Source organism: Sceloporus occidentalis, unplaced genomic scaffold, assembly GCF_023333645.1.
Source record: "Sceloporus occidentalis isolate IW3139 unplaced genomic scaffold, rSceOcc1.0.p SCAF_26, whole genome shotgun sequence".
Lineage (NCBI taxonomy): Eukaryota > Metazoa > Chordata > Lepidosauria > Squamata > Phrynosomatidae > Sceloporus > Sceloporus occidentalis.
This window is the reverse complement of record NW_028317006.1, coordinates 10,837,487-10,862,345: the sequence shown is the minus strand read 5'-3', so window position 1 is coordinate 10,862,345 and position 24,859 is coordinate 10,837,487. Positions and strand designations below refer to the sequence as shown.

The following is a 24,859-nucleotide window of genomic DNA, read 5'->3' as shown; positions in this document are numbered from 1 at the left end:
GCGAATTCTAAATGCAGACCTTAAAAATAGCAGAAAATGGAATTATAACAAAGACCTGGCCTGACCTGACCTGACCTGCTCCCTTGGGAATTACCTCTGCCCCCTCACACTTATCATATGCAGGCACCATGGCAGCTGTGTTTGCCAAGTGCATTACCTGCATTCTTATAGTAGATCTAGTAGATTTAGACCTTTTGTAAATGCTTTCCTCAGAGATCCGCTAACTGCCACATATCACCCTGTATAGGGATGGAGTGTGGGTGTATCACCCTGTATAGGGATAGAGTGTGGGTGTATCACCCTGTATAGGGATAGAGTGTGGGTGTATCACCCTGTATAGGGATAGAGTGTGGGTGTATCACCCTGTATAGGGATAGAGTGTGGGTGTATCGCCATGTATACGGATAGAGTGTGGGTGTATCACCCTGTATACAGATAGAGTGTGGGTGTATCACCCTGTATAGGGATAGAGTGTGGGTGTATCGCCATGTATACGGATAGAGTGTGGGTGTATCGCCCTGTATACAGATAGAGTGTGGGTGTATCACCCTGTATAGGGATAGAGTGTGGGTGTATGGCCTTGTATTAGGGCTACTTTGAATTAGATACAGACCAGGTAGTAATGGCTTCCCATGCATGCTGTATAATAATGTGTAAGGCAGCAGGAACGAGGAGGAGGGTTCGCCTCTTGGGGCCCCTTTATTTTACGTCACATGATCTGCGTGGGGGAGCCCACTATCCCCTGTGGTATATCAGCCCATCCCACGTGGTATGAGATCGTGAATCCGAGAAAGAAGCGAGGCACCGGCCGGGTAGCGGACGGACACGCCCGCCGCGCTTTCATTGGTTATTTGGTGCGACATACCCTCGCACACCCCCTTCATCTAGCCAATAGTGTCCAAAACCGGCTGCGGGGGGTGAGGGTGAGCTGTGCTGGGTTTAACCCCTTCGCCCTCAATCCCTTGGAATGCTCATCAATAAGTAGAACCGTTCTATATATTTATAATTTGGATATGGTTCGTTGATTGAAAACGAATCTTGTCATTTGAACACACGTTACAGTGACATCAGGAGACTGAGTTAATATTACCGATGGAAGTTACGACAGGGAGGCCTGAACTAGGGACATGCTGGGAATGTACAGTATTGACACATTTAAAAAGACAGGAAATGTGATGTTATCAAAGTGCAAGGGACGAGAAACTGACGAGAAATTGTGTAACTAAGAGATCTTACTGCATTGCAAGCCATTGCGTAATAGTAGGCAGTGTTAGGGTTAAAAAAAAGGTGGGGTGCAGGATGCTGTGACGTAAACGGAGGCTTGGCAGGGATGGGAGGCATCAGTGAATGGACCACATTGTAAAAGAACGAGAGGAGTGAGGGCAAAAAGCCGGTAACCGCGGAGAGACACAGAGGGAAGGGAGCACTGCCAGGGGAGAACGTCTGACTTGCCACCATCAGAGGCAAGCTTATTAACTAACAGCCATGATAGCCTCTCATCTACTAGCCTACTTCTTCACTGAACTCAACCATGACCAAGTGCAGAAGGTAAGAGAGGGCAATGCCACATTAACGACTTATTCACATGCATTATATATAGAATTATATATATATTTATATATAAACCCAAAGAAAGAATCAGTGCACACACAGCAAATATATAATGCAAATGCTATTTAAAAGCATATATATTTATGTATATGTATAATATATATGTGCATTATGTATTGCCTTTATATTAAAGTGAACATTGAGTGGCTTTAGACATAGGTATATAAACTCCTCCTCTTCTCGCCAGCTCCACGTGTCATCGAGGACACAGATACTCTACATGCAGACTCTGCTAACATTAGAATGACAGCGAGCAGCGTTCAGCGAAGAGACTGTCTTTAAAGTGAAGTGTTGCGTGACGCGTACACAGAGCTGTCTCAGGGATAATGAGCGGCATTCCAACGTGTAGCGGCATTGTCTGAATATGAGCGAGGCGTCTTCACAAGGGCAGGAGAGTGTTTCAAGAAGTTACGCGTACTTTAATAAGTGAGACAGCTCCCCTATTGACCGAGATCCATGCTACATAACTTCATCTAAAGTGAGTGGATTCCAGTGAGTGAGACTTCTGTAAGGAATGAGTGTCCATGAGTCCATATGACTACCGTATAGCTTCTTTGGTAGAGCGGTTTCCAGTGAATAGCCCTGGAACGTATACTCGCTTTCCCAGTACACAGGCTGGCGTTATTCTGACCACGGTCATAAACGCTTTGCCTACAGCTCATTACCTTAAACAGGGCTTACAACATGGAAAATAATAAAACTTCCGCGTGGAGCAGGAAGTTTGTTTTAAGCCACGGGGACACGGACTGCAAATTACATTGACGTCTGTTATTTGCCTTTAACGCTCTCAGCCTCAGCCGTGAGTGGAGTCGATATCGTTATTTAACGTAAGTCACCTTTTAAAGGAGATACGAATCGCAGATTGCCCAAAAGGAATTATATCGTCGTTTCGCCATCCGCAATACAGGCCATCGAGATGGCTACAAAAAGTTTCTTGTAAAATCAGTTTATTATATGTTTGATCTACATACACGTACAAGGTACTGGGTTATAACGCCCTGTCCGCAGTAAGAGGGGAAATCCCGGGTTTCAGGCATTGTCTGCATTGTCCTAATGAGCGGGTTTTGTTCTATTGATTCTGTAGTGCTGCGCTGTGTATAGGATCAATATAGATGGTTGCTACGGGATGGCCTGAAGAATTTCTGTAGGATTGTACGTCAGCGTTAAAGAAGCCATTGGGATGATTTAACCAGGTGGCGAGATTGCTGACCTCTGCCGCAGGACAGTATCTGCAGAATGACCTTGGGAAAGATGCCCGATCCCTATTGAACAGTTACAGTAAATTAAAGCGGCGATTACATGGAGAAGAACGATGAGCCATTTGCATCGTAATGCACAGTTTTATACTGGGGGCATTGGTACAATGTATGGCCCGATGTATATTTTATCTGGGAGCCAGCTTGAGCCTTTACTATGAGCCAACACAGCCCTACATCCATACAGGTCATTATACAATAAGCTAGGAGCCAGGTCTAAAAATATAGGAGTCATGGCTACCTGGCTCCTGGGATTTGTGGAGCCCTGGCTTAGTTATGGCACTGTGCATATTCCCAGATCGTATGATCTGTTTGACAATCCAGATACGTGATATTAATCATTAATATTTTGGGGGTAAATGAGATTTAATAGAAACGGTTATACTCAAAGTATTTTAGGGAAACATCATGGGATGTAGTGTATATATATGTATATATATGTATATATATATATGTATATGTGTATATATATATATATATATATATATATATATATATATATATATATATATATATATTAAAAGATGCGCTGGATGCAGGGAAGCTGAAATCCACCCACAAGAGGGTTTTGTGGCTACAACGTCAGGATTTTTAGGCTCTCGCTATGAGCTTCTTACCTGCCGCATCTCACGTTCTAACCCTCACCCCCCATCGTCACGTCCCTATGGTCCTCGGACGCTTCTCTTACTCACAGGGTAACGTGTTAGCGGTGACTCAGACACTGTTTGATTGTCTAAACCAGGCAACGTTTAACCTTTGCACTGCCAGGAAAACATGGCTGCAGTATGATTCTGCATGCAGGGCATGTTTTTTTTGTTTGCGTAGTTTTGAGACTTTATTACAGCTCATAAGATGATAATTTGGGATTCACGCTAAAAATAGGGAAAAAAAAAGAACAAACAGTTAAAATATCTGATACGGCCATACGATAATAAGCGATACGGGCCAGGGCAGGGGCAGATATTGCCCTGGTTTTGTGGCTCTTTTTTGTTACCTAGCTGAAACATAGGATCGCACAGTATCACAGGAATTAGTGGAAACACAATGCAATATTTCCAAAAATCTAAAGTATATAACTGTTATTAGCATCTTCATTTTTATCTAATGTTGTAGGATAAAACATCTGTTCATGTTTTGCATTGTAAACTCACTTGGCCCTTTCTGTGCTAAAAATAGAAAGTCAATAATCAACAGAAAATATCATTACAAAGCCGCCAATCATTTCCCCTCCATCTCCAGCTAGTAATGAATGTGAATCATGGAGCATTGTATGAAGGAGACCCTTTTACAATATAATGTCACTGCACTCATTCACGCAGTCATGTAAAGACCCCAAACCATAGGGCAGCTATCCCCCATCTCCTACCCAGAGCCGGCCTTAGGCGTTGTGGCGCCCTGTGCGGACTACTCCTCTGGCGCCCCCCTCTCTGCCCCTTCAAACTACCCGCCCTCTCTGCCCCTTCAAACTACCCCCCCATGCCCCTTCAAACTACCGCCCCTCAAACTACCCCTTCAAACTACCCCTCCCCTCTGCCCCTTCAAACTACCCCCCCTGCCCCTTCAAACTACACCCCCCCTCTGCCCCTTCAAACTACACCCCCCCCCACTTACCTTGTTGCCGGAGTCCTGCGGTGAGAGCGGGAGGCATCCGTCTTCTCGCTCTGCCGCGGTGCCGGCATTTCATGTTGAGAGCCGGAATAGTCCGGCGCTCAACATGAGATGCCGGCACAGCGACGGAGTCACGGAGAGTAAGGGGCGCCGAGCGGTTGCCGAGAACTTCACGAGCAACCGCTCGGCGCTCCTGACCAGGACTTAGATTTAAGCATCGTTTTTTTTTTTAAACTTTATTTAACATGAATGATGTTAAATAAAGTTTAAAAAAAAAACACAAAAAAAAACAAACCGATGCTTTAATCTAAGTCCCGGTCAGGTGCCCCTGCAACCATGGCGCCCTGTGCGGCCGCACAGGTCGCACACCCCTAAGGCCGGCCCTGCTCCTACCCCTCTTGTTCCCTGGGACACTAGCAGCCCTATTGCGTTCCATAGAATGTAATTCTTTAGAGCAATGAGAGAGAATGCTTTTTATTAACTTAATTGTTTAAGCCGTCTGTGGTGTGGCTGCTAGAAATTGAGGTCATTGTAGTTGCACGAGGCAGCTGCTAACCTGCGTTTAATCACGTTCTACTTTCTGACATCACTGCTTCTTTTTTATTTCCCACTTGCATTGGAAACTTGAACACCCTCCGCAGTCCCACGCGATGCTGATGGATACTTTCATCACAATACAAAGTCACTTTACGGATGCTTGTTTTTTTCCCTGGCTGAATCTGAAAATTCTCACTGTTTTTTACCATTATTATTTTTTTTAACAATGGGGGGACAGCCAGGGAAAAAAACAGGTATCCAAACAGCCAAGCCGATCGCCTCTCTGGCACTTAATAGGTTAAACCTGGCAAATTTAAAGACTGTCACGGACAAGGTGATGGAACAGAGAAACCAAATCTTGAGTTGCTTCCAGATCTGTTTGGTCTAATAATTTTTTACTGTTTTTATTGAATATCCACCTGAATTCACCTTTTGTGAGCAATAACTCAAAATCGGGTTCAGGATTTATGGACCGCATACATCTCCTTAATCACCAGCCATGACGTAACAACTATCTGTGTGTTGAGGTATGGGAGGTTGTGTCGGTACAGACCAGGTCTGGTTATCATCATATCAGTGCTTGCGTTATCTAATTAAAATGTGCTAATGCAAGGATAGAGGGAGTTCCTGTTACGTTTTATTCCTAGTTGATGGTTCCTAACACTTGGCCTCTATCTATCTGTCTGTCTGTCTGTCTGTCTGTCTGTCTGTCTATCTATCTATCTATCTGTCTGTCTGTCTGTCTATCTGTCTGTCTGTCTATCATCTTCATTCCATTGGTACAGTGCTAAGTATACATACTTTAGTAATAATTCTATTAACAATATAACAGGTGCAGTTCCAGCAGTATTCTTACAGCTACTTTGTATTCAGTTTACGTTCTGCCCACCGTTCCTATTAATCTACCAGGGCCTGCTTTTGTTTTACACGACTAAGGCAAAATGTATCATTATTAAATAATTCTTTCTGGTTTAGGCATTCAGTAGTACTAAGAATGATATTTCTCGTGCTGCATTCATTTACAGAATTGTTAAATTCTGCAGAGTAGGTGGAACAGCACCTTAAAAAGGTTGGTCCAGATCGTTCCCCATAATCCTTCAAAGGTGAAATCGTTCTGGAGCTCTGGAATGTGGCTTTTCTTTTTAATGCAGTTAAGATCTTACTTGCTTTATTTATCAGATATTTGTATATATATATATATATATATATATATATATATATATATACACACATTAATACAACAGAATGTATAGTCACATTAAACAAGAGATTTAAAGAACGCTGTCTCTTTAACAATAATTTCTGTAATTTCCGAGAAGCCCCGTTCCACATCTCTAAACGCCCCTTTCACACGCTCGGGATGGGGCACTGAAAGCAGACACTATGTGGATGGAGGAAGCTGAGTGAGTCACTCGCGTTGCAGTAGTACAGAGACCATTAAGTAAATGCCACGCCATTTACCGAGCAGAAAGATAATTCCTCTGATGAAAGCACACCATGTGATGCTGTAAGAAGAGGGGTTTGAGTACACCCAGGCATTCTCGCCTGTGTTTAGACTACGAACCGGTTTGGAACAAGGAGTGGCCGCTTACACAACAATGTCCTTCCCCTTTTTCCACACATGCATTGTATTCTATGCAAGTACTACTCGGATTAATATACAGTTTAAGGGATCAAACCGTACATGGCCGTTTCCATCGGATATTGGGAGTGCGCTGTCAGTTGCTGTCATCATTATTGGTGACATAGCGGTCATTAATGGTTTATTTCAAAATACGTTCCAGGATTCTCCAACTAGGAGGACCAGATCCAGCTAGCCTGTGCATAGCCACGTTGCGTGCTGCACGAGACATTTCATTCAGAGACCATAGTTAGAGATGCTTTTAGAAGAAGCGGCTTACATTTTCCATTGGTGTGTGTGTGTATATATATATATATATATATATATATATATATAATATATAATGTGTATATATGGGTACATGCATATAGACATACAGAGACTGACTGTTTACTGCTCGGTACAATATCTGCTGTCACTCATCACATAAACGATTTATTGCCTGAGTACGTTAAATCCAAATTAATATAGGAATGATAATAACATATTTTATGGTCATTTAGGATACATAAAATTCTGTTTTTTTATGGTAGTTTCCTTTAAGGTGTTTATTAATTATTGTAGAGGTTTTTTTGTAGGGTCAGCAGGAGTAGTCGTTTTATTAAATGAATGTAATGATGGTTGTGTTGGTGACAGTTCCCTGTTACATATTTAGGTCATACACGGTGCGTCAGATGGTAAAGGTTAGCAATAAGGCTGCAGTCTGCAGTCATCGGTGTTATCATTATTCCGATAGGAAACGTATTTTGTTGCTACAGAAGCTAACAATCTAACGCCAGCTAAGACAGTGATTTACTTCCCCGATCACTAAGAATTCTAATTAGAAAAATAAATCTCTGTTATTAAAGGATTACATTAGAATCCCACATCCTGGAGACATGTCCGTTCATTTGCCTGATTTATGGTGTATAGAGACAATTCCAAGAACCCAACTGTGTATTAATTCTAGCGATTCCGCAGCCTCTGTTTTTTCAAACCCACTCTGTTACTCTGCTTAGCTATTTATGGCCACGCACGTCTGTCTAATATGTCCGACCGTATTATATCACCTCCCTGACCCCGGTAGCGGTGACAGACTAGGCTAGGGTTGTTATGTAAGTGGAGGTTTAGAGTCATAAATAATAATGGCATGTTCAGGGCTCTTTAGCACATCTCTGTGATACTTTCAGGGTGGTAGATAATCCAGACCTAACAAATGCTACAGCCATGTGCTAAATGTGGAGCAATCACCATATTGACCCAACCTCATGTTCCTCAGGTTTGCTCTGTGTGATTATATTGCTCCATCTCTCATACGTGTTATACGCACTGCATTATCAGTATGTAGGGCGGCATGACCTTGGCCGCCCTACATACATGTACCATTAAGTACTGATGTCAAAAGGTTTGTTCCTACCCTATACCATTTACCTCCAATATTAGACGCATCTAGAAGTATCTCCTAGTGTCTTCTGGATTACTGGGTTCACAGATTTAATAGAACCAGGGACTTTATACTCGTTGCCTTAAAAATATGTATTTGTAACATTTTTACTGTTCTCACCGTTTCTCTAGGTTGACAAGTACCTTTATCACATGCGCCTGTCAGATGAGACACTCTTGGAAGTGTCAAGCCGATTTGGGAAGCAGATGGAGAAGGGGCTCAGTGCGGACACAAATCCCACTGCCTGCGTGAAGATGCTGCCCACGTTTGTGCGATCCACCCCAGATGGGACAGGTAGGGCCATCCGACATTTGTATTTGTGCTACTCTTGCGCATGATAACAATATGACTCATTTTTCACATGCAGCTGACAGATTTGCACATTTCGATATTGGCTTAATGTAAAGTTACATGTACTTGAGAATATTTTTACTATTTCATCTTACCAACCTTACTATACATTGAGAAGAACCTCCCCAGTGACCATATCCTGCAAGACGAACATTAGCCCTGGGTAATGCATTGTTGAATTTTCTCATTGTCACCTTACCAAAGGATCCATTATTTCTTTAGGTGGCCCTTTTAGTTCTGTGTTCACGGTGATTCTGTAGATAACTATTGGTTGTTAAAAACCAAATTCAAACAGAGTCTCTCCGTGAAGCCACCTGAAATACTTTGGAATATATTCCAGTACGCCTGAAATTATAATAATTGGTAATATGAGCAGAGTATCCTCAGGCTGGCATTTTGGCAGCTGGTTGTATAACAGAAAAAAAACAGGAATATAATGTCTTGGAGTTGTAAAGTTGGCAGGACTGCAAACGCCAACTCTCCCCGATCATAAGATTTCTTGGGTCGGAAGATTGCAAAATCTGACATTCCATTATATGGAAAACTCTTAGCTGTTACTGACGGTACTCGTAAGATCTCTGCCTTCTGATGGTATTATTGTAATATTCTGGCATTGTGACCAGGCAATTTTCTGATTACAAGGCACATTTTGTTTTACATACAATATTTTTTTACCTGAATTGGGCCCTGAAATCAGGATTCTGCTGGTTTGTTATAACCGTAGTGATATTGTTACAGCGGATAGTGTGCTTTGTAGTCTTGGGGAGTCAGGACAGGATTGGTATACATCTTGACCCTTGGTTTGGGAATTTTGTACTGTTTACATTAGATTAGCACCTCATCATAAATTGTATTCTCTCTAGTTTTTTTCTAGAAAGTTTGTTGCGTTCTGAGCACAGCTGCGCGTACAATGAACTGAATGGCTGGGACGTTTTTTTGTGGTTTCAGTGACATAGACTGGGACAGAGAGCAGTGGTTGAAATGTCTGAAGTTGTTGTAGTTTAGCGTTATCAAACTGAGCAAATTCTGCTGTAACGTTGAAGTTTGGATCTGCCGCAGGAAGGGGCTGATCACTTTCCTCAAGACCAAGTACATGTTTCTGAGTTTACATTCTGGACCATGAACTATAATGATCTGCTCACTTGACTTGTGCACATGGAACAAATATAGTTCAGAAACATATTTCATTTCTCATCCTTCTTTTCTGTCAATTAATTTAATTTCAAACCCTTTCAGTTCAGGTAAAATTTGGGGGACTTTTTCAAACAAAATCCATTGTCACGCTCTCTCTCGGTGTATCCACGGCTCTGCTTCTTCTCCTTTTTCTCCACTTCTTCATCTTTCTTCTCCAATGATTCGCTTCTCCTGGTGATCTGCTGCGTTAACCTTACCTCCTGGAGCAATTTCATATCACGGTGGAGCCTAGGCACACACCATGGGAGCAAGACTGAGTATACTCGGGCCTTCTAGGTAAACGAGGAAAAGGACAACCATCTTTACCCTCCAGGTTAACCAGAACATCTGGGAACCTGTGCCAAGAGCGTGTGGGACATAATATTCCCTCTTATGTACAAAGGTTTTTAACTTCTACACAAGTGTCCCTTTGTCCATCAGGACCTATACGGGAATGGGGGTGATGGTTGATCTGTCAGATCAGCTGCTACAGCCCTACTTCATCATGATGAAGACAAGCCTGGTCCAAGCCTGGAAATGTATTGAATGCTTTTTTACTTTTTTTATTACTGTTCTTGCTCCAGACATTTCTTTTACTCATCCAATTGTACTGCTTCATTTTTTGAGCAAGTCCTAAAATAGCGCTGTATCTTCCCAGAATATCCTGGTATGAAAAGTGTTAAAATACCACGATTTAAAATACCCCAGGGTGTCTAGTACTCAAAAATATAAGGTTTGTGGGGGTAAATTGAATTGCCTGGCTTCAAAGTTGGACATGGGTGCAGGATGGCCAGGAGTCAAAATTCCAAATTGAAGAACTGAAATGCACATGTCCCAAATGTGGCCTTTTAGCCTCCAAACGACCTAACAAACCTATGCATCAGTGGTATCACTATACTCAGGAGATGTTGCTGAACACATATTGGGGTGTAGTTTCTTCGTAACCCTTTAAATATGTACCTGAATTGCAATCTGTGTGAAAAAAATCACACATTTATTTTTACCTATGCAAACTTTGGCATAGATTGGTGGTAAAATGGCTGCAAAAAATGAAAAGTGTCAAAGTACCTATATGTACATGTGAGGGGTGATTCAGGGATTCATGACATATATTAGAGTTACAAAGGTCTTAAAAACCCAATATACTTCTTGTACTTATTGTCCTATAACGAACAAAAAACATTGGGTGTTTCTAAACTCGGGACAAATATTAGAATTCATTTAGTAGTTTTTTTCATTAGCTTTTTTTCTTCTGTTTTTCACATTATTGACTTATTTTTTTTTAAATACAGTGATTTAGATCATATAATGTTTCTAAAGAAAACCCTTTCCTGTCCTAAAAAACAAACAATATATAATTGTCGTGGGTACAGTAAACACTGCCAAAATGCTAAAACAGCCATTGTCACAAAGAATACAAAAATTTCAGTTCGGGCACGATGAGGTTAATTATTAATTGTGCAAGAAACGTTTACCTGGGTTAGGCCTTCAAAATCTATAGTTGGTCTGATAGAGATGGTTGAATAAACAGCATTTAATGCTTTGTGACTGCTGCTGAACTTTAACCCTTTCATTACCCTGAATACAGCTATATAAGCCAACTTTGGCAAGGGGTACCACATATGTATTTATGTGTGTATATATATATATTTATTTATAATTATTATATACATACATTGCTTCACCTTTAAGGAAGTACCCATTTAACATGTAATCATTAGCTATGGTCACTTATAGCCATTGTCGTGTGATGAGTGTGTAAGTGTAATTTGCTCATCATTTATGGTTTGGTTACTAATGGAGTGCTGTAAAGCTGTATGTTTGCGATTCTATCTATTGCCTGGTAACACACGCTCATTCCTCAGTTACTTGGTGATTTGACTCTGTCATGCTTTTACCTGAAGAATGGCTGGGCTGTGCACAGTGGGAACATGAGCTTACAATCTAACATGGGTTAAATCTTGAAAGTCAGAAGAACACCCCAAAAAACCCCCAATAATGATCTCTCTACTGATTAGGTCTGTCTGCTGTAGCGCTGCCTGTGCCGATATCAGCAAGGTTAACCCAATGCTGGTTATCTCATTGTGCCGGCCAGTGTAATCCCTCGCAGTGCAGCCAGCACAGCACATTCACTGCTGGTAGGAGGTCATATGAGGTCCTCCACCAGGCAGCCCGTTCTATTGGTGAGGCAGTGCCACTGTGCAAATAAAACGGGTAGGCTGGATAAATACGCAATGGGCTGGAGACTTGCTGTTTTTAGCTTATTGTGTGAAATGCCCAGGAGGAACCCTAGGAGCGCCTTAGATCAGGGCAGGCAGTGTAATTTTACCACTGACGAGTCCATGGCAAACCCCAAGTACAAGAGCTATAGTAAAATACACTGCATTGTACATTTATATAGATGTGTTTTTCTAAACACAACTTTCTCCTAAAGACTCTTTTATGGCATATTGTTTTCAGGAATAACTGACCAATAAACATTTTCAGAACCGTTGTTTAAACACGATGATGACATTGGCTATTCAGATAACAAGAAGCTGGCATGATCACAAAGTCCGGCAAGTTATATGGCAAATTGCAACAAGAGGTGTTTAATATGTAAATATATAGTTGCTATTCCAGGGGGTGCCTTTGCTATAACCTAAAATAACTATATGCATATGTGCGGCTATAAAAATACGATTATGCATTGAGACACCAGGCACATTGTATTAGGTCACCCTGCAGTCACTTCCAGTCATGCAGAAGGTAACCCCATCACAAAAGTATGTTGCCGCCTGCTTAATGCAAACTTATTCTTCTTCCGTGTGTTTCCCCTGTTAGAGAATGGAGATTTCTTGGCCCTCGACCTGGGAGGAACCAATTTCCGGGTGCTACGCGTGAAGGTTTGTGATAATGGGATGAAGAAAGTAGAGATGGAGAACCAGATATACGCCATTCCGGAGGACCTGATGCGGGGCAGTGGGATGCAGGTGAGGGGCGCATCATTCGCATGCATGTCGGGTGCCAGAAGACCCTCTGTACTTTTAAGGAAGACAAAGCAGCATAAAAGTTACTGTATTGTGGGAGTACAAAAAACAGCGGTACTGTGACAATAAAAATACGGATGGGTGTGTGAATGAAAAACAAGTAGTACGGAGATTGCAACAGTTATACAGAACATGCAAATTTACACTAAATGTTACCTCCCAATGCACAGTACAGCAGTTTACTGTAGAATGAAGCCCTGCATGTATGTGGATATATATGCGTATGGTTTTTGAAGAGGAACGGCAGCCTGTCCGAGTACATAGACATTCCTGCACTTTAGCAGAGCAGTGGATGGGTGCCTGCTATACATTCACCCTGCTACAAGCCCATAATCACTGGATACATTTCTTGTTGATCAGGTTTGTCCTGCTGGGGTATCTTGTCCAGTTTTCCAGGACCTGTCCCAAAATGTTATGCCTTTAAGTAGAGTGTAGCCCATACTATATGAGCATTTACTGTCCAGGATCTGCAGACATATGCTGTAGACTATGTGCAGTGTATAAGAGGCACTGGCTGATATCTTTACAGAGCCGCGCGGGGACATTCCTTCTGTCTAGAAGATGAGTAGCTGTATAAAAGTATCAAAATTAATGCAAAATCCTTGTCTCAGTAATCAAAGTGACGGACAAACTGCACTGTGCTTCACGTGAAGGAGTGATGAGTTGGACCTTCACAATACTTGGTGCTATCAGAGAATTTAAATTACTTAAAGCTTAAATAATAATAAAAAAAGAAATAGACCCCAAAGTTCTGCAGTAAGATAAACGTCTTGCTTGTCTTCAGGCACCGTTCCTCGGGTGGTTTAGGGAGATGTCCTTTTAATTGTCTCCAAGCAAGTGCAGGCCAAGACTACCGAGCTATGGCAATAAAACATACATTCAGGAGAGCAGGTTAATGGTCCCTGTATAGAGCGAAGGAGCTGGGACCCTTATCTGAATGTCAACTCGAACTAATATTGAATAGGGCCGAAAAAGATGAGGGGACCAGAATGGGTCCAGGGGATGCCTCTCTCCTGCAACTCTCCAGAATCTGCCCGTCTCAGCAGTTCCCCACCGCTCGGATCACAGCTTCACGCTTGCACACAAGTGTAATTTTCCTGCCAGCAAGTGATTTGGGAATAAAAACACGACTGCCTGACTACAATAACTCGCACAATCCCGGCTCCGCTCAGCTCAGCGCCTGCCATCTTTAGTACGATGATTTTGCTGTGACATGTTTTGTTAGGGGCCTGCCAACGAAAACAGTGCGATTAAGAAAAAGAGAGCCGTGTCCTGAAATTACTGGAGGGCCCTTGGCGGTTAAATAACATGCCCAATCTTGAATGTCTGACGAGGTACTGATTAGTTTTGTAACTCGTGCCGTGTTTCTCCACCATGAGGCATTAGGGGTTGAACAATGTACATCAATTTAGTACTCAAAGGGTTAAAGCCTGTGTCGTTTTACACACCAAGTACTTAAAACAGAGCATAGAATAGAAACGAATAACTCTATACAGGCAGAATCTGATGTTTTACATTATCCCCATTTAGTGTAAAATGCGTTACAGGATTTTCCCGAAGTACTTGTTCTACAAACTAAAGGAACTGGAAAAACTTTAACCCTGAAATGGAGTGACCGGAAATTACTCGCATTACTCCAGTTTGGCACCGAGGGGCCGAAGAGCCTTAGAGCCTACATGGCGTGCAGTAAAAAAAAAATCTTATTATTAAAATCCGTATTCAAATATTTAACTTTTTATTTGCTGATAGTTTGGGGAGGGAGGACTCCCGAAAGCTCGTCTATTATTTTAAATACTGTTAGTCCAATAAAAAAGGTATTACAAGATTCTGCAACATTCTGTTTTTTTGCATTCTATTTGCTGATATAATTTTTAGCGTCCCTTTAACAGGTGATGTATGTGTCTAGATATATAGATGTATAGCTGTTCCTCTACAGTGCGTTCATGCATCCCACATATCCCAGGGCAGCGCTTTACATGCACTGGCCAGAAATGTGGGAAATAAACCCAAAATGACTTTTTGGTTATTATTGTAGTAACACATACGATGGAAGTCCCACTCCTGACAAGCTTATATAAAGAAACGAGTATGAGGAGGCCGCTTATAAAAGCACATGGTTATATGGTTATATGTGTGATCCACTCATCCATAGGATTATTCTTCCCATGTACTGGCAAATGCAAACAAGGTGTGTCGGGCATTCCTCTGACTCACTGTGGGGCCGCGCATGATGTACCTTCTTAAAGTGAACATTAAGATTGTAAGCTCTTTCAGCCGAGCTCTCCTCCTACTTGTTACTTCTTGTCTACCCATTGTACAGCGCTACGGAATATGATGGCGCCATATAAGACAATAAATAATAATAATGACTTCCGATATTTATTTGTGTTACACTATACACTGTTAAACTGTAACAGTGTATATATTCACAGATGTATGTAGTTAATGCTATTGCGTCTTCATGTGGCAGGGGAAAGAGTAGTCCCTTTTTGTTTGAAACCTAGAATGCAGCAGGAGATTCATTCTACATTAAATCATTTTATTTATTTTGAAATATATTGAGTCGCATGTTAGGATGAATTTTGGGGTTTCATAGTTCGTTAAGTAGACTCGTCCTTTTTATTCCAGCTTTTTGACCATATTGCTGAATGCCTGGCCAACTTCATGGAAAAGCTACACATTAAAGACAAGAAACTGCCTCTTGGATTCACATTCTCCTTTCCTTGTCATCAGAGCAAGCTAGACGAGGTGAGTAAATGGTATAGAAAAGCACTATATATTGTGAAATTCAAGGGTTAAATTCAGCTCCTATGAAGATGAACCTAATGTGATTAACCAGTGCATAGTCAAGAATCTTATGGGTCTTTAGAAGTTTGTTTCATCTTTTAGGGGGCCATTGTACTGTAGAAGCACATACGCTTTCAAGATTCTTCTTTATACATTTCAAAGAAGACCACTTGTGTAACTGTTTTGCTCTGGTAGTAAAAAAGAATAAAAACCTATATTCATTACACTGTATTCTTCACCCCCCCCCCAGAATTATTCATCATAAGATTATGTGGAGTCTGTAATTGAAGCTTTTTTGGGAGTTTAATGTTTTTTCCATGTGTGGACATGACTGAGGTTTCATAACCTACTGGCAAACTTCCTATTTTGCTCTGGTACTAAAAAGATTAAAAACCTATATTCATTACACTGTATTCTTCATTTTTCTCCCAGAATTATTCATCATAAAATGAATGTGGCGTCTGTAGTTGAAGCTTACATATACTTATATATGATATATGAAAATTTGACTTCACTCCTAACACATTTCCACAAGAAGCACGGATTTGGGCTCATATTTAAATAATCGTCCATCTTTTATGCACCAAGATCAGGAGCTCAGCAAAAATCAAGTGTGTTATACCCTAGCTGAGGGCATTTGCCGGTATGGGTCACATTGACCTCCAAAAGAGTCCCATGGTTTAAGGACCTTGGTTAGTCCATAAGTTGTTTTGACCCAGCCCTATATTCAGAGTTTTGTGAATAAACCCTAGAATAATTGTGTGGCCTCTTCTAGGACTTCCTTTCATTGACGTTTATTTTTCTAGACAATGTTGTCCCACCTTAGCTGAATCAATTTTTTTGTTCATTCTAGAGCATTCTGGTGAACTGGACCAAGGGATTCAAGGCTAGTGGGGTTGAAGGAAAAGATGTTGTTACTTTGTTGAGGAAAGCAATCAAGAAACGTGGGGTAAGTGAGTTATGAGTGTTACCCGCTTAAAATCTATTAAAAAGTATTACAGACTTGGCACGCATCAATTCATGAACCTACAGAACTGATGACATTGCAAACCGTGGAAGTATGGCTTCATAAATGGTTGGATAAGTTGTTTTGCTGAATGTCCTCTTTATACAAGTCATGTTTGTGGCTCTGTTTAGAAACAAGCACATAAACGTGAAAGTGTTAAATTAATATGATACAGCACTTGCCCAAAAGCCTGTCCTTATTCACACCATTACCGGTGAGGAAAGGCACATGAGTTGACCCCATTGGACTTACAGAGTAAAATGCTTATTTAAGACCTTGACAATAAAACAAGTTACTGTAGAAACAGGTCGTTTTTTCTACAAAAGGTTATATATTGGAATTTAGAATTATAGTGTCAGCGGTTTGATCTCCAACACTGAATAATAATGAAGAGCGTCACGGCTCTTTTCATTACGTTGGGTACATACACCGATGAGCCTATTGATGTGACTTGAGCGGATTTCCTTTTGTTCCAGGACTTTGATATTGATATTGTGGCAGTGGTCAATGACACCGTGGGAACCATGATGACCTGTGGATATGATGACCACAACTGCCAAATCGGACTTATCGTTGGTAAGGATAGAAGGGAAATTACCGCTTCTCCAATATAGAAGTATTTTTTTTCACTGCAAGCCTTTAACTGATGCTGGTCGCAGCCTTGGCAGCGCCTGCACCCAACACATATACTACCACTCAGTACACTGGCCTAGGCAAAATACGTTCCTGTATAGCCCAGAGATAACCTCTGAGAGGACGTGAGTTGTAGGGCTGAGTTAAATTCAGACTGATTATGGATCAGGTGCAAAGAATGAAGTATAGTGCCGAGCTACACAAAAGGTGGACTTTGGCTATAAGAGGGATATGAGGACCAAACGGTGTCATATGAGGCATGTGTTTAAATATAGACCAGAAAGGTCATGACGTATAGTGGCATTTCAAGGTAGCGTAACACAAACTTGGAATTTATTAACCTTTTTAAGCAGTCGTTGTGGAAACGTGTAACATTTTCACTCATGTAGTGGTAACTCCTGGACCGGCCACCTTCCATAATTTCAGAAGATTGATAGAATGTGAATGGGCTAATTATTATTCTTATTATAATATGTAAGCTGCAATCTCAGCACTGTCCGCATGTTGCATTAATCCCTAGTTGGAGAATTTGCTCTTGTGAACTCTAATGTATATCACAATTGTGGCCAGTTAGCTCTGCTGACATACATTATTCAGATTAGCAAAAGTGTTGATGTGTCAGGAGACTCAGAATAAATTCCCACTTTCCATAGGTACCGGCACCAACGCGTGTTACATGGAAGATATGCGTCACATTGATCTGGTGGAGGGCGACGAAGGCCGCATGTGCATAAATATGGAGTGGGGGGCATTTGGGGACGATGGATGTCTGGATGACATTAGGACCGAGTTTGATCGAGAAATCGACAGAGGTTCCTTAAACCCAGGCAAACAATTGTGAGTATCCCTGTTTGTAATGTGTGCATGCAGACTGCTGCTTATGTGTGCTATTTTTAATGATTAGGAATAGTATAAGTTGCATCCTAAAATTAATTCTAGCCCTTAAAATTAATGTAGTTATGGATATGAGAGTCTAATTCCTTCTAATGTGCTACAAAATATTTATAATGCAATTTTTTGGTGCAATTCTGGAGTTCTCCCCAAAAAAAATAATTTCTCCAAATTCAGCAATTTGTTCTAGAAGTTCATTTTGAACTTGAGAGCCATGGCCAATTTGAATATACAAATATATCCTATATATCTATGCAACCATTAATTAAGGACAATTATTCTAAAATAAAAATAAAAAAGCCATGTATCTGGAGTACAACTACAACAGCGCCACCTGCTGGTTACTTTATGGATTTATATACCATGGATGGGCTGAACACGCTTTAAAACTTTTTTGTTGCCATAGGTTTGAGAAGATGATCAGCGGGATGTACATGGGAGAGCTGGTGAGACTCATCCTGGTGAAGATGGCTAAAGAAGACCTACTCTTTGAAGGCAGGATTACAGCTGACCTCTTGACCACTGGACATTTTGAAACACGCTTTGTCTCAGCCATTGAGAAGTAAGGACATTGCGTTAGCAACACTATGCAGACATGCAATAAGAAAAGTGTTTTAGCGTCTTCAGATATTTAAAATAGCAGATAATAAATCATCGTCCCACCTAGTATTCACATTTTCTACTTATTGCTAAACATTATGTGGTCATTATTCTCCTCTGCTGAGCATAAGACATGACCATACATTATAATGGGAAATTATTTTTCCACCTCACAGGGATAAAGAAGGGATACAGAAAGCCCATGAGATCCTAAGCAAACTGGGACTGGAACCATCCCAGGAGGACTGCGTGGCCACTCACCGGATCTGTCAGATAGTGTCCAGCCGCTCGGCCAGCCTGTGCGCGGCCACGCTTGCTGCTGTACTCCAACGGATCCGGGAGAACAAGGGAGTGGAAAGGCTGAAATCCACAGTGGGAGTCGATGGATCAGTGTACAAAAAACACCCACAGTAAGTGAGATTGGGACTAGGTCAATATCCAGACAAGATCCCATTCCATAGGTATATGCTAAAACACATCTGTCATGGGGGTTCTTATGAACAATTTACACTGACATGTTAATAAATAGCTAAAGTTGCTAACACTACAGCATACAATCGCTATAATAGCTTATTATCACCGCTAGGTACATTTTAGGGCATCTGGGAGGGTATTAACCCCATTTCTGTATTTGCAGTATATGTCTGCACTTAACAGCATAAATTTCAATGCGCCCAGGTGCTATACACACTATGAAAAGATACAAAGTCCATAGAAAATGTAGAGAGCACTCACCGGACTTTTTAAACTTAAAAAATCAATGTATTCCAGGCTGCAAAAAAAAACAACAATTGATGTTTCGAGTCACAGAGCAACCTGTTATCAAGATAACCCAGCGGGTTGTTTTTTTTGGTTTTTTTTTTTGTAGCCTGGTATAAATTCATTTTTTTAAGTTTAATTAAAATAAACATTTTCTATCGAGTGTGTATGGTTGATATTTGAATTTGTGTACAGAATGCAAATCTGGCCCTGATAATCATAAAATGGACAGGCCTGGCAGTTTTTTCCCATGATTTTAATGACAGCAAATGGAACACTGCTGGGTTCATTAGGAGATAATGTCTATGCAAGCAAAGGTACCATCCGGTACCTTTATATATATATATATATATATATATATATATATATATATATATATATATATATATATATATATATATATATATATATATATATATATATATATATATATATATATATATATATAATTTATATATATATATATTTATATATATAAGCACTGTTTCTAAGTGAAATGTTGCTTATTTTTCTGAAACACTGCTCCCTAAAACAAGTGCACCCTCTTTACAAAAATGATTTTGCTTAGTTGTTCAGCTAAACGTATTTCTTCTTTCTCCAGTTTTGCCCGGCTCCTTCATAAGACCGTTCGCCGTTTGGTACCAGAATGTGACATCCGATTTGTCCGCTCGGAGGATGGCAGTGGGAAGGGGGCGGCCATGGTGACGGCGGTTGCCTACAGGCTGGCTGACCAGCAGCACGAAAGGGAGAAGACCCTCGAAGCCTTAAATCTGAGCACAGAACAGCTCTTGGAGATTAAGAAAATAATGAGGATTGAGATGGAGAGAGGGCTGCGCGAAGAGACCCACGACAGCGCAACAGTTAAAATGCTTCCCACCTATGTGCGGTCGACCCCCGATGGCACAGGTAGGCAAACAAAAAATATAACCTGAACTACAGCTGGCGTAATTAAAATAAAAAATTGTTTAGAAAGGGCCCTTCCGACCTGGAGCGCACCGATCCATGGCAGAAGGGCCTTTTCCAAACTATTTTGAACCCGGCACGGAGAGATAGGAGCGTATCTGACGCCAGCTGCTTGGGTGGGCGGTATGTGGCATGTATGTATGTGTTTGTGTGTGTGTAAGCATGGATTTGTACTATTGTGTGTGTCAGCATGGATGTGTAAGTTGGGTGAGATGGAGTGTGTGTTAGTATGAGTAAGTGTGTGTAATTTGTGTGTTTACATATGTTGTATGGTGGAAGGGGGAGGCAACAAGGGGCAACGATGGTACAGACTAGCTGAAGTTGGGGGGCCCTGGGGGAATTTCGCACCAGGGCCCCATGGTTTCGAGTTACCCCCCCCCGGTCCGGGCTGTGTCCAAGAAAATAAGCCAGCAAATTTTGTTCACTCGAACTTTCACTTTAGGTTTTCTTAACTTCATTGAGTGATGGAAAGATGAGCAGATCAGTCTTAAATCTCATCTCTTTTAACCCATTCAGAAAAGGGAGACTTCCTGGCGCTAGATCTTGGAGGCACAAATTTCCGTGTGCTTTTGGTGCGTGTTCGGAATGGCATGCGACGTGGAGTGGAAATGCATAATAAAATCTACTCCATTCCCCAGGACGTCATGCAGGGGACAGGCGAGGAGGTGAGCGGATGTAATCCATTCAGTGGAATATACATTGTATTTTTACATACATATATCCTTATTAGAATATAATATAGAATGGCAGAGAGCATCCACGAAACATATAGACTGACAACTTCCTGACAAGTTAAATGCACAAAGTCTAATTTCTTGCTCTGGATACCTGTGTGTCTTTCCAAAGTTTTAGCTTTCTGCTGGAAGGCTTGCCCATGATTCCACTACCTTCATAGACTGTTGGTTAATGATGGCACATTTTCTTCTTTTCACTATAGCTATGTTAGGTGGTTACCACTAATCCCGGTACGATCCATGTGCTGTTCGGCTAATTCTGTTTCTTTCCTGCAGCTTTTTGATCACATTGTTCACTGTATTGCTGATTTCCTGGAGTACATGGGAATGAAAGGAGTGTCACTACCGCTCGGATTTACATTTTCTTTTCCCTGCCACCAGAACAGCCTGGACGAGGTAATTATCTGACCTCACACACTGAGTAATGTTAAAACTGCCTCAGCATTAAAGCAGCCCTTAGTGACTGCTAAAGCTAGCAACGTGAATGACAGATGCTCCATCTGCGTGAAGAAGTCCTACGTAACTCTTGAAGAGTCAGTGCATTGCCGCAGAGCTTACAGTCATTACCAGAGATCACTTCGATGGTCAAATCCCCAAAAGGGATTTAAGACAAGATATAGGATGCCATAGGAAGACCCATTAACAGAGCCGAGGGTTGGCCCCTAAGCTATTTGTCAATCCAACTCTCTGATCATTGGCTGTCTTCTCTACATCACTAATGGGGCAAAGTTTTCATTCTCTCACCATTTGAAAGTTCATTCTTATAGCTCCACATTTATTGTTTGTGCCAGACGCGCTCTTTGTATGTGGGATCCGGAGTGTTCAGATTAATATCGGGCATTGGCATTAAAGCTCAGTTAGTGAATCATCTGTCTATATGATCTTCTCCAGGGCATTCTTTTGAAATGGACAAAGGGCTTCAAGGCAACGGGCTGTGAAGGCGAAGACGTTGTTAATCTGCTAAAGGAAGCTATCCACAGACGAGAGGTAAACATTTCAAGTACTTCTCTGAACGCAAATGGAACACAGCATCCTACACGGTATCGCTACACAACAAAATCATTTTAATGGTGGATAATTAGATCATTGTCTGTAAATAACACGAGGGCAGGCAAAGTATTTAACCCTATCGTTGATTTCAATTTTTGGTATTCTGTAAAGGATCCCTGTACACTAATTAAGAAACTGAAAACGTAAAAAGGACTGAATTCAGGGATATTAAAAAAAAAATGCTGATGATGAACTTCACAAGATTCATAGCTTTAAGCTTCTTTCAGAGGCTGACTTACATGTATATTCTGCTCATTTTGCAGGAATTTGACCTGGACGTGGTTGCCATAGTAAATGATACAGTGGGCACAATGATGACCTGCGGTTATGAAGACCCTTATTGTGAAATGGGACTTATTGTCGGTAAGAGCATAGTAACATTATAGAGGCAAGAAGAGCACACTTACGCTCACCAGATGCTGCTGCTAAGCATGCAAAGCATTGTGGGAATTGTAGTCCAGCATGTTTCAAAAGTATGTTTCGTGACAGATTAATAATCGGTAATTTAACAGGATAGGGAGCTATAGGTGCTTTGTGAATAATCATGTTTTTGAGCTCCGGTTCATTATAATGGGTGGCGATGGAGCGTGTTATGCCTTGAGATCACAACATTCTGCTTGCGGCTGCTAGGTACTGGAAGCAATGCATGTTACATGGAAGAGATGCGGAATGTGGAACTTGTGGAAGGACAGGAAGGTAGAATGTGCATTAACATGGAGTGGGGAGCGTTTGGAGACAACGATTGTCTGGAGGATTTCCGTACCGAATTCGACGGGGCTGTGGATGAACTGTCCCTCAACCCCGGAAAGCAGAGGTATGCTATGTGTCCTACAGGGATCCAGAAAGCGTAGGGCTTTGAGTGCAAATATTTATATGAGCAGCACTTGTGTCATACAGAAGACTGGTGACATGTGTTACATGGGGTGATCACTTGTGTTTTTATGCATGAGATATTTTAGTTTCTGAGATCAATTCTGTAAATTCCAAAGCCTCTCTGTTATTATACTTGACATACTTATTTGTTACCGTCAGGCAGATGACATCCATACTCGGGATTCTGATAACCGTGGCATCACATACTTCATGTTTTAAACTTGTTCCTCAACGTGCAGCAGCGCCAAATTAGAAACATTACGGGTTTAACGTTTCTTTTTTCTGCATGTAGGTACGAGAAGATGATCAGCGGCATGTATCTGGGGGAAATCGTCAGAAATATTTTGATAGACTTTACCAAACGAGGGCTTCTCTTCAGAGGAAAGATTTCCGAAAGACTCAAGACAAGGGGCATCTTTGAAACCAAGTTTCTGTCTCAAATCGAGAGGTAGGTGGATATTCTGAAGTACTAGACATGTACAGAGGACAAAGATAAAGCTTCTGCTTTGCAGTACTGGACATGGAGTACTTTGCATACATGTGTATAATATGAATATATTTAAAAGACAAGGGAACTGGTGTGGGTCCTAGGTATGAAATAATGTTACTTACGTATTTAGCCTCAGTGGTTTGACCTTGGCTGGTGAGAGGTATGTATGGTTCTCCTCTGAGACCCAAAACTCTTTTGTTTTGTTACAGTGACCGCCTGGCTCTGCTGCAGGTCCGCTCCATCCTTCAGCATCTCGGGCTGGAGAGCACGTGTGATGACAGTATCATCGTGAAAGAAGTGTGCACAGTAGTAGCCCGGAGAGCGGCTCAGCTTTGTGGGGCAGGAGTGGCCGCCGTGGTGGATAAGATTAGGGAGAACAGAGGACTGGACTTCTTGAAGGTCACGGTGGGAGTGGACGGGACTCTCTACAAACTTCACCCACAGTAAGATCCTAAAACAAAACCAATTATAAATGGGTTGGGCATTAGGAGCTTCATGTCTGTCGGTTCTATCTAAGCTGTTCTTCTACACACTGTCAGGCTGGACATCATTAAGCTGATAATGTGTAATATTATGCAGAGTTTTAAAAAGACTAGGGGGAGTATTCAAGTTATATTTGTTCTAGATCTAAATGATAAAAAAAACAAAAACTAAGAGAAACAGCATATTGAAAAATAAGCTCCGTTAGGTATTTTCCTTTTGTAATTCCTGGTGTATTTCTGTGCAAGAAATGTGGCATTCTCTAGTAGTTAGAATGAGGCCATCTTTCAGCCTCCCTCTGTCAACGGCCGCTTTTATTAATTATATTTAATCACAATGGTTCAGATATTTTCAGCTCAATATTAAGTTTGCCCTGCCTGTCAAATAAAATGATTTTAATGTTGCATTTTTTTTTAAATCTCTTCTCTAGTTTCTCTACCATCATGAGACAAACCGTGAAGGAACTGTCTCCAAAATGCCAGGTGACGTTTCTCCAGTCGGAAGATGGCAGCGGCAAGGGAGCGGCTCTGATCACCGCGGTGGCCTGTCGGATCCGGGAAGCCGGCCAGCGCTAGAACAGAATCAAAGGACTCGTTTGTGTGCATGCAGAGAATGGGCTGCTTTACAGAGACTCCCTACCACCTCCACCTTTAGTTTAGACTTTGCGAGACTGGATTATGGGTGCAATGACCCAATTTACCTGGATACAGGTTATATTTGTGTCGGTGATTTGGCACTGAGGATTTCCGAAGCCCACCAAATATTTAACCATGATGCCAAATGGCTTCAAGTAAAGATGTACATAGATCTATATTTTTTATTCTATTTGTTCTGTAGGATAGCTATGGGCTTTCTAAAGAAATCTTAGCTGGCCACAGCATTGGTGACCTGTAGTTCCCCAGGCTGACCATGACTAAAGTGGAAGGACCACTTGATCCAAGAACCTGTGGAGGAGGCCATGGGACTGCGATCTCGTGTTCTCAA

The 24,859-nt window shown here is 41.4% G+C and overlaps 1 protein-coding gene across 4 annotated transcripts; it reads left to right on the top strand.

Annotated features, from left to right (window-relative positions):
• The first annotated feature begins 1,485 nt into the window (after nt 1-1,485).
• LOC149300148 (hexokinase-2) lies at nt 1,486-24,450 on the top strand. 4 transcript variants are annotated; one of them, XM_089485742.1, is made up of 18 exons: nt 1,486-1,539; nt 8,188-8,350; nt 12,404-12,552; nt 15,238-15,357; nt 16,250-16,345; nt 16,879-16,978; nt 17,689-17,872; nt 18,333-18,488; nt 18,703-18,936; nt 19,887-20,191; nt 20,765-20,913; nt 21,259-21,378; nt 21,874-21,969; nt 22,296-22,395; nt 22,663-22,846; nt 23,198-23,353; nt 23,605-23,838; nt 24,306-24,450. In XM_089485742.1, exons 1-18 carry the CDS (start codon nt 1,486-1,488, stop codon nt 24,448-24,450), a joined length of 2,745 nt encoding a protein of 914 aa, XP_089341868.1. The 4 variants fall into 4 exon arrangements, with proteins under 4 accessions (XP_089341868.1, XP_089341867.1, XP_089341869.1 ...); XM_089485741.1 differs by having other exon boundaries at nt 1,486-1,548; XM_089485743.1 differs by lacking the exon at nt 16,250-16,345 and having other exon boundaries at nt 1,486-1,548.
• Nucleotides 24,451-24,859: the final 409 nt, after the last annotated feature.